General features: G+C 29.6%; 1 protein-coding gene across 1 annotated transcript; it reads left to right on the forward strand.

The window, feature by feature from the left end:
• The first annotated feature begins 6,544 nt into the window (after positions 1-6,544).
• On the forward strand, positions 6,545-9,145 carry LOC113374200 (cAMP-dependent protein kinase catalytic subunit-like). Its single transcript, XM_026614385.1, has 2 exons — positions 6,545-6,622; positions 8,906-9,145. The coding sequence occupies exons 1-2, from the start codon at positions 6,548-6,550 to the stop codon at positions 9,143-9,145; spliced, it is 315 nt and encodes a 104-aa protein (XP_026470170.1). The 5' UTR covers positions 6,545-6,547.
• Positions 9,146-11,702: the final 2,557 nt, after the last annotated feature.

The raw sequence follows: 11,702 nt of genomic DNA on the forward strand, positions 1-11,702 counted from the left end.
ATATTGCGGCCTTACGACAAGTAGTTTAATTTAAAAATTTGTCAAACTTTGCTAAAATTATTATCGTTTTTTTTTTAAAGTAGGATTGATGAGTATATTATTTACACTTTTTTTTGATTAAGTCGATTATTTACACATATCAGGAAGTTCATGTAACTTGCCTCAAGGCTAAATACCAAACCAATAGTTTATATATAAAATACGCCTGATCGCACAGCAAATAGATAAATTTTCCACAGTTTTAGGCAAAATTACCCCAAAAAAAATCATGTATCACAAAGTCTTCAATTTCTTGATTTATTTATCAGTTAACCGATTTGAAAGACCCCAAGCCAGCAACTCAAAACAGCCATAAGCAATATGTTAGACAAAGGATCCTATGAACCAGGTTATGCCGAGTGGTGCAGGTGCTGGCAGTCCTGCTGTTGGTGCTGGAGGTCCTGGTGGTCAATATCCAGCAGCTATGGGGCCAAGACGCATATGATCCGACAGCAATTACGAGCAGGTAATAATTAATATGTTAGTTTAACAAAATTTGCCTAGAAATTTGATATAAAGATATTTTGAGGCTGACTTGATTCTGAACAAGTCCTAACTTACTAGATTTTAACCAGATTCTAAAAGGATTTTGAATGAGTCTTACTTTAATCTTACTTCTAAAATTAATTTAATTAATTACAGAATGAAGTTTTTTTTATTATTGCTAGAATGTAATTGGATTCTTATTTAAACTCGTTCTTACTAAATCATAATAAGAATGTCAGAATTTTAATAGATTCTTACCAGAATGGGTTCTTATCAGGGTCTCATTAGGTTCTTGCCAAATCTTATGGGATTAACTTTGTAATTTATAACAGATCCTAAATAAATTTTTGAATGAATCTAACTTCAATCCACTTAGATATTATAGATAAATTACATGGTTAATTTGAGTATTTGCTACAAAGAGTTAAAATCTTACATATTTAGAAAAGAAAATCAATAAATATTAACACTTGTAATATGTTCTGTATTAAAATATTACATTTTTAGTGCATCTAATTAGTTTTTGTGAAAATCGTTTTCTACTCGCCGAGACCTTTCAAACGATACCCCACAAGCGATACAAGATACATTCTATAATTTATTGAAGTAAAACTTCATTAAGCTTGTTTACTACAAATTCAATAAAAGTGTATGTTTTGTGAACAAATCACATAGTTAAATTCAGTAAAACAAAAGTTTTACACTTAAAAAACAAATCAAGCAATAAAATTTAATATTCTAATATTTGTAACAATAAAATATGATTATGTTTATAATGTTTTTAGTACAATGAAATAAGTTTTTCGTTAAAATCGTTTTCTACTCGTCGAGACCTTTAAACGATACCCCACAAGCGATACAAAGATATTATTAAAATTTTTGAAGTAAAACTTCTTTAAACTCGTTTAATACAAATTCATTAAAAATGCATAGTTTTTGTACAAAACTCATATTTACTTAATATTTAATAAAAAGCAATCCAATTAAATATTCTATATTTTCTGCATATAAAAATGATAACATAATCATAATGTTTATAAACGTGATATAATGTTTGATTACGATATGATATTTTTTGTATAAATCGTATTCTACTCGTCGAGGCCTTTCAAACGATACCCAACATGCCTAAAAAACACATATATTTTTTTTTGAAGTAAAACTTCTTTAAGCTCGTTTACTACAAATTTATTAAAGTGTATATTTTGTGAATAAATCACATAGTTAATTGCAGTATACGGATTCTATTCAAAAAGATATTTCAAACGATACCCAACATGCCTAAAAACACATATAAATTTTTTTGAAGTAAAACTTCTTTAAGCTCGTTTACTACAAATTTATTAAAAGTGTATATTTTGTGAATAAATCACGTAGTTAATTGCAGTATTTGGATTCTATTCAAAAAGACTTTTCATACGATACCCAAACATGTCCAAAAACCATGATTTTGTTTTTTTAAGTAAAACTTCTTTAAGCTCGTTTACTACAAATTTATTAAAAGTGTGTATTTTGTGAATAAATCACATAGTTAATTGCAGTATTCGGATTCTATTCAAAAAGACCTTTCAAATCATACTCAACATGCCAAAAAAACACAATTTAATTTGTTTGAAGTAAAACTTCTTTAAGCTCATTTACAAAAATGCATTAAAAGTGTATATTTAAAGACATTTTATTTGTTACATAAACCTTGAATATTTATTTAAATAATAGAATATTATTGGAATCTTCATAAATATTTCTCATCTGGATCTTATTAGGTTCTTATTGAATTATCAGGAATTATTTGATTATTTGATTTATGGACCGATTTTGGCGCATAACAGACCAATGACAGATTTTCTGGCAAGGCTATGTTATGAAGAATTTCATACTAAATATTGTCAAAAACCATGCGGTTGCTGTGCCAAGCCGAGTGTCAAGTTGTCAAATAGAAAATCTAACCTAGAAACCGCACCAAATGCCAAAAAACGATGTTAGATAACAGGGTCTTTGGACCCAGCTTCATAACATACGAGTGACGTTGCAGTTATGTGTAAAACGCCTGAATGCACAGCAAATACGTGACATTTCGACAGTATTCAGTATGATTCAGTAGCATAATGTATGCAAGTTGGAGCTTAAACATGGCCCTTGCCATAATATTTTGTTAGATTCTTGCCAGAACTGTATCACATCATTGTAACATTACTAGATTTTCATTAGATTCTAACTGTTTACATATTAGATTTCTATTGGAAATTAGGTTGTCAAATATCTCCTTCCGCTTTTTTGCTCTTGGTTTATAATACAAAAAGGCGGAAGGGAGATATTTGACAACCTTATATTTATAGATTCTTAGCAGATTCTCATCAGTATCTTATATCATTTTATCAAAATGCCACTTACCTAGTTTTTATGTAAATTTTCTCTCTCTAGGTATGACACCAAACACGATGGGTATGAATGCAAGTCAGGATGATGGGGCAGGAAACCAGGCCATAAACTCGGGTATGAGTGCGAATCAAATGCCTGGACAAAACATGGGCCAGATGGGTGTGCAAGGAATGGGAAATGCTGGTATGCAGGGCCAAATGATGGGCCAAAACGCAAATATAGGCAAGGGCTCAATCCTGGCATGTCTAATCAAAATAAATAATCAAGGTAAGAAGTGTAATTGATTGAAAATGATTGATTGAAAATTATTATTTAACTAGCTGACCACCCGGCAAACGTTGGTTTTGCTAAATACAGTATATTCTAAACAATTTCTAGAGAATCAAAAATATTAATACTTTTAGTGTATAAGGATTAAGGTTTGAATGCTTGATACAATGAGGTATTATAAAAACAATAAACCCCATTTAGTTTGTCTATATTTTGTCAATATAATTAAACTGGAAGTTTATACACTTTCTATAGAAAACATGGTGTAATCCAATTCAAGTCTTTAATAAAAATTTCATAAAAAGTATATATGTAAGGCAGGGCGAGGCACAAGGTCCAATTTGACTTTGAGCAAATATTAATTATATTATAAAAACCGAACCAATTTTATCACAACAAATAACACATTTTAACCGAACAATTATCTGACTACGTTCAGTAAAACTGTCAGCTACTTCATTATTGTAGAAATGTGCTTTTTTGATGTCTTTCAAAAATTTGTCATAAGCGCAATACATGACGTGGATGCTATAGCATTCACGATTTAAATATGATAATGTGACTACGGAAACTTTTAAAGGGCGCCAACTTTTTCCTTTTTCCATAGTTGCGTAAAATAGAAGCGCAATATTTGTCGTGGATGCTATAGCATTCATCTAGATTCTAGTATATAACGATCAAAATACGATAATACGACTACTCAAACTTTTATTGGGAGCAAACGTGTTAAAATGCTAAAAACACTTTTCAGTTGAAACTCCATCTTTTTTCATAGTCACTAATTTGACGTCGTTGCTATAGCATTCATCTAGTATATAACAATCAAAATCCAATAATTTGATTACTCAAACTTTTATTGGGCGCGAACGTGTTAACGTGCAAGATTACTCTTCAGTTAAAACTGAATTTTTTTTCATAGACTCTAACTTAACGTGGATGCTATAGCATTCATCTAGTATATAACGGTCAAAATACGATAATACGACTACTAAAACTTTTATTGGCGCGAACGTGTTAACGTGCAACATTACTCTTCAGTAAAACTGAATTTTTTTCATAGTCTCTAACTTAACGTGAATGCTATAGCATTCATCTAGTTTATAACGATCAAAATACAATAATTCGATTCCTCAAACTTTTATTGGGCGCGAACGTGTTAAAATGCAAGATTATTTTTCAGTTGAAACTGCATCATTTTCCATAGTCACTATTTGACGTGGATGCTATCTAGTCAATAATTGGACGTAGATGCTATAGCATTCATCTAGTAAAACCATTAAAATATGATTTATGATTTAGAACTTTTTACCCATTAGACGGGGTAACTTGGAACAGCCAGGTGGCAAACAGGTTTAATGCCTTATTTTAATTTTAAATGTATTTTTCAAAATAATTACATTTTTAACTAATGAAAAAACAACACCAACGGAAGAAAATACTTTTATTATAGATTTTAAGATTACCGTTTATCTCCCGATAGCAAAGACATAAGAATCAAGGTTATAGCTGGTTATACATTTTTACCTCTACTTTCAAATATTGTGTTAAACAATGCATTCATGTATTACTATCTATTCTTCGATAAATTCTGAAAAATTATAACTGGGAAAATGTTATTCGACAAATTGTCCCTTTGATCGATACCAAATTTAGGTTCTGAATTTAAACAACATAAATAAAAAAATAATATAACCTAGAAAATGTTTTATAAATACCAATGAGTATATAATTATACAAATGAGATCTTTCAGAGCACCGTGTTTGAGAAAAATATGATTGCAAAAAGTGCATTTTCATATTAACATTTCAAAAAAGTTGATATTGTTGAGTTTCTCGTAACACTTGCGGCCCTACTACATGATTTTACTGAATTGCAAATTTACAGCTGTTTTTGTAAGAAACACGTGTGATTTTTATTTTTATAATTTAGTACACAAGAAATAATACTAAAATTTGTAACTCTAGTATAACGTTTTATATTTTTAAATATTTTTCAAAATACTCATGAAACCGTGGACTTGCAACTATTGCAAGAGTGCATTTGTATACAAAATTGCACATTTATAGCTTTTTTTGTTAGAAACATATGTGATTTTATATTTTATAATTGAATACATACATTAGGTAATAACATACTAAAATTTCATAGCTCTAGTATAATATTTTATATTTTTAAAACATTTTTCAAAAGTACGTCTCATATCATATCCAACCGTCAATTCGCAACTAATAAAATAGAGTATGCAAGTGTGCATTGCCATTTTTAGTTTCTTCTGTTAGAAACATATGTGATTTTATATTTTTATAATTCAGTACACATATTAGAAATAACATAGTTCAATTTCATAACTTTATTACAACGCTTTATATTTTTAAAATATATTTTAAGCCGTCAATTTGTTTTCGTCGCAACGTTTACTACAGTTTTTGTATATAAATAAAACTACAAACAAAACTACTTACTACAATTTAATCATAATTAAATAATATTCACGTAAAACATCCTATTAAACATCATCCGTCAAAAACGTTTGACACTTGACGTATTAGCCACCGTCCATTGTTTTATTTAAATTACGCTTCTACAAAAATGTTCAAATTAAAAATGTAAAGTTTCTACGCGATTTTGAAATAATATCTCACCTTTCCGACAACCTACTGATTAGCACGATTTTTTAAAGACTAAGACTGGCCAAATCGGTTTAGCCGTTTTCGAGTTTTACCGAATCATTTGAACGAGAGCTCCATTTTTATATATAAGATAATATATATATATATATATATATATATATATATATATACATATATATAAATATATAAATAATCATTGTGTTGTTTTCTAAAGGTATGGGCAGTCAGGCCAGCAACCAGGTGATGGCCGGGCAAAATATTAGTGGGGCACAACAAGCAATGTTCCAGAATCAGCAATATGGAAATATGCCTCAAGGTTTGTTTCGCATTTACTTTGGAAAATTAGATTAGATTACAAGATTTGTAAAATTTTGTTCACTTTTCATAGGTATGAACCAAAATTACCCTGGTTACACTGGACAACCTACTAACCAGCAGGCTATGATGGGCGGATTTCAAGGCCAACAGCAGTTTACTAATCAACAGGTAATTTGACTTTGACCAAGTTTCTTAAAATTTATTTCGACTTACAAATTTTTATTTTAGAATACGGCTATGATGAATCAGCAGCAACGCAATGCACATGCAGAATATATGGCGCAGAGGGTGAATAGAGGATCGTATATGCAGCAGGTGAATAGAATTACAAAATTTCTACATATTAGTCGCATTTGTTTTCATAATTAATTTTATATTATTTGTTTTTTTTTCAGCAGCAAGCACCAAATGTGACATGAACACGATGGGTGGACCTGCACCTCCGTATCCAAGGGGCGGTCAACCTGGATCTCAAAATCAAGTACCACAATTTCCTCAGGTAAAAAGTTAAAAAAATACGATTTTATCCATATACGAATCGAAAATAATGTTTTGTATTTATCAAATGACATTTTTTCGGGAATAATTCAGATTTCCAAATTTTAATTCGATACGAAAGTTTTACACCTCACATATTTGCAAAAAAAAAAAAAAAAATAACATTGTAATATATTTGCGATTAAATTTTATGTTTTTATTACAATATAATCATTATTTGTATAAATCGTTTTCTACTTGTCGAGACCTTTTAAACGATACCCCACATGCGATAAAAATACACTCTAAAATTTTTGAAGTAAAACTTCTTTATGCACGTTTACTACAAATTCATTAAAAGTGTATATTTTGTGGACAAATCGCTTAGTTAATTGCAGTATTTGGATAATAGTTAGATTTAAATTTAACCTACTATAACTAATTTAATATTTTAATATTTGATATAAATTTCACGTGTGTGCGTTTATATAAAAGCACTACACTTACTCGAACAAAAGAATTAGTTTGATTGTGCAAAAACAGTAACCAGAGACGTAGAAAAATCATCTACAATCTTATAAAATCCGTCACAAAATTATAAATCTTACACCTTATATTACATCGATTGCTAGTCGAGCGCAAAATAAGTGCTCAAACATAAAAGGGACTGTGTGACGTCACATGTCTGAGCGAACGTTGCCGACGACAATCGTCGAATCTCTAAAACTGCAGTTCCTGTCTATACACAAATATAGTCAACTCTTCATTCTAGTAAAATATTTTTACATTTTAAATACAATGAATAAAATATTTATTTTAATTTAAATGTAATAAATTAAGACAGACACAAGTACGTATTTGTGCTAATTTTACGTTTGCAATAGAAGTATAACTTCAAATTATTACTAACCAATGAACCGAAAAGTGAAATTTTTTTAAGTGTTTTGATATTCGGATTCTATTCAAAAAGACCTTTCAAATGATACCCCACATGCTATAGAAGATACAATCTAAAATTTTTGAAGTGAAACTTCTTTAAGCTCGTTTACTGCAAATTCATTAAAAGTGTATATTTTGTGGACAAATCACATAGTTAATTTTAGTATTTGATACAACTGACATGTACTTGAAAAAAAAAATCAATAACTTTTAGCATTCTGATATTTTTTGCATTTTAGTATGTCTTTCTATCTAATGTTTCTATTACAATATGATCATTTTTTGTGAAAATTGTTTTGTACTCGTCGAGACCTTTTAAACGATACCCCACAAGCCATACAATATGCAATCTAAAATTTTTGAAGCAAAACTTCTTTAAGCTCGTTTACTAAAAATGCGTAAAAAGTGTGTATTTTGCTTTCAAATCACATGTTTTCTTTTAGTACTTGCTACAAAAGTTTCATACTGGACATATTTAGAAAAAAAATGGACGAATTTAAACATTCTAATATTTTTTTGCAATATAATATGGTTATGCATATAATGTTTTTATTTGTATATAATGTATAAAATTCTTTTTTTTTGCGAGAATCATGTTCTACTCGTCGAGACTTTTTAAACGATACCCCACATGCTATAGAGGATACGATCTAAAATGTTTGAAGTAAAACTTCTTTAAGCTCGTTTACTACAAATTCATTAAAAGCGTATATTTTGTAGACAAATCACATAGTTAATGTCAGTTTTTGGATTCTTTTGAAAAGACTTTTCAAACCATACCCAACATGCCAAATAAACTCAATTTAATTTTTTTTATGTAAAACTTCTTCAAGTCGTTTATTAAAAATTCGTCAAAGGTATATATTTTGTGGACATATTACATAGTTAATTGTAGTATTCGGATTCTATTAAAAAATATCTTTCAAACGATACCCAACATGCCAAAAAACACAATCTTAAATTTTTTAAGTAAAACTTCTTTAAGCTCGTTTACTACAAATTCGTAAAACGTGTATATTTTGTGGACAAACCACATAGTTAATTGCAGTATTCGGATACTATTCAAAAATATCTTTTAAACGATACCCAACATGCCAAAAACCACAATCTAACATTTTTGAAGTAAAACTTCTTTAAGCTCGTTTAATAAAAATGCGCAAAAAGTGTATATTTAGTAGACAAATCACATAGTTTATTGCAATATTCGGATTCTATTCAAAAATACCTTTCAAACCATACCCAATCTGCCAAAAAAAACACTATTTAATTTTTTGAAGTAAAACTTCTTTAAGCTCGTTTACTAAAAATCTCTACAAACTTGCCTCAAGCCATAACACAATTTACAACTAGTCTTTTACCTTTCTAGCAAATGAATCCCCAGCAAAGCCAAAGGATGCGCCAGCAGATGTTAGCCCTGCAGCAGCAGCAGCAGCAGCAGGCCCAGCAGCAAGTCCAGCAGCAGGCGATGACCAACACTCAGCAGCAGGGAAGTCCTGCTCTGGTTGCACAGCTGCAAAGACAGCTGAATCAGCCGCAGCAGGCAATGATGAACAGTATTCGCATCAGCCGCCTCCGTATTAAAGAAACCGGTAAAAAAACAGTTTGAACAAAATTTGTAGCTTGATTTTCTTTTTATTTGTCTTGATTTTGTTAAATTAAATTTCATAAATATAAATTTTATAAAAACACAATTTTAAATTGACGTGGGAAAATTAGATTTTTTTTAATCGGGGTAATACATAGGGATAACAGCTCAATGTTATGGCAAGGCCATTGTTACGCTTTAACTTTCATATATTATGCTACTGAATCATACTGTCAAAATGTCGTGTATTTGCTGTGCATTCAGGCAGTTTTACACTGCAACGTCATAAAAGTAACAATCTAAAATTTTGAAGTAAAACTTCTTTAGACTGTTCTGTTACATGTGTAAATTTTGTGGACAAATCACTTAGTTAATTGCAATATCCGGATTCTATTCAAAAAGACCTTCCAAACGATACCCAACATGCCAAATAACACAATTTAATTTTTTAAAGTCACTCGTATGTTATGAAGCTGGGTCAGAAACACTCTGTTATCTAACATCGTTTTTTTGACGTTTGGGCGGTTTTTAGGTTACATTTTTTATGTGACAACTTGAGAAATACGCCTGACTGCATAGCAACCGCAATGGCTTTGTAAATATTAGTATGGAAAGTTCTTCATAACATGGCCTTTCCATAATATTTTTTGAAGTATAAATAGATCGCAATTTAAATTGTGTCCACACTCGATAGAGGCGCCACTAACTGTAGCACGTAAATTAACCCTTGGGTTTAATTCTAGATAAGATTTATTTAAATATATAATATAGATATACCTGGTTATTTTGAGAACAAAATATATGCGTGTAAAATATAAATTACAAATATGTTTTAACAAAAATATATATTAGAAAAAAAATTAAATGTTCAAAGCAGGGTTTCTCAAACTTTTGTCATTTGCGACCCCATTTATGATTGCGAGTTTGTTCAAACGACTTCACACAAATATAAAAAAAGGGAAATTATTATTTTTGATGATTATTTATTAAGAAACAACATACATATATACGTATGTCAATATATAGTTAGGGTCGCGCCCCATAGTTTAAGAAGCCATGATTAAAAGTGATGAAAAAAGTGATAAATTTGAGAATAGTACACGCTCTTTTTCCACCTTATTATTTTTTTTTGTTTGCTCATCAGTAGAGTCCCTTTTTTAATATCAGTTTGGTCGCCAGTAGAGTCCCTTTACAAAATATTCAATTTATTAAATCATGTTTGCTCGTCAGTAGAGTCCTTTTTTCATTTTCTGTTCTTTATTTATTTTTGTTCCTCAGTAGAGTCCTTTTTTCAATTGCCTTTAATATCAGTTTGGTTGCCAGTAGAGTCCCTTTACTAAATATTCACTTTATCAAATCAAGTTTGCTCGTCAGTAGAGTCCTCTTTTCATTTTTTGTCCTTCATTTATTTTTGTTCCTCAGTAAAGTCCTTTTTTCATTTTCTGTCCTTTATTTATTTTTGTTCCTCAGTAGAGTCCCTTTTCCATTTTGTCTTTTATTTTTAGTTTGCTCGTCAGTAGAGTCCTTTTTTCCATTTCCTGACAATTATTGACCAGTTTGCTTGTTAGTAGAGTCTTTTTTTCATTTCTTGTCTTCAATTTCAGTTTGCTTGTCAGTAAAGTCCTTTTTCCTTTTTTGTCTTTTATTTATTTTTGTTCCTCAGTAAAGTCCCTTTTTCATTTTTTGTCTTTCATTTTAGTTTGCTGAGTTCTTTTTTCATTTCTTGCCTTTTATTTAAGTCATTTTTTTCATTTCTTGTCGTTTATTCCATTTGCTCGTCAGTGGAGTCCTTTTCCATCTCTTATCTTTAATTTCAGTTTCCTTGTCAGTAGAGTCCTTTATTACTTTTATTATTTATAATGCTTATATTTTCGTGAAAATCATTTTCTACTCATCGAGACCTTTTAAACGATACCCCACAAGCCATACAATATACAATCTTAAATTTTTGAAGTAAAACTTCTTCAAGCTCGTTTAATAAAAATGCGTAAAAAGTGTGCATCTTATGGATAAATTACATAGTTAATTGCAGTATTCGGGTTCTATTCAAAAAGACCTTTCAAACGACACCCAACATGCTAAAAAAACACAATTTAAAATTTCTGAAGTAAAACTTCTTTAAGCTCGTTTACTACAAATTTATTAAAAGTGTATATTTTGTTGACAAATCTCATAATTAATTTTAGTATTTGTTACGAAAGTTTTACATCTCACATATTTAAAAAAAAATTGATGAATTTTAACATTCATTTAAATTTAATTAATTTATAAATTTATGTATTTAAATGATTACAAAATAATCATTTTTTCGTGAAAATCGTTTTCTACTCGTCGAGACCTCTTAAACGATACCCCACAATAAAAGATCATCGCCATAAAAGAAACGATCTAAAATTTTTGAAGTAAAACTTCTTTAAGCTTGTTTAGTAAAAATGCGTGAAAAGTGTATATTTTGTGGACAAATCACATAGTTAATTTCAGTATTTGTTACGAAAGTTTTATACTACACATATTTGAAAAACAATTCGATAAATTTTAACATTCTAATATTTTTTGCAATAAAGTTTTATATATTTAT

The sequence above is a fragment of the Ctenocephalides felis genome, unplaced genomic scaffold (assembly GCF_003426905.1).
Source record: "Ctenocephalides felis isolate EL2017-DRISC unplaced genomic scaffold, ASM342690v1 CF-g0.4_SCAFFOLD_01648, whole genome shotgun sequence".
In the NCBI taxonomy this organism is placed as follows: Eukaryota; Metazoa; Arthropoda; class Insecta; order Siphonaptera; family Pulicidae; genus Ctenocephalides; species Ctenocephalides felis.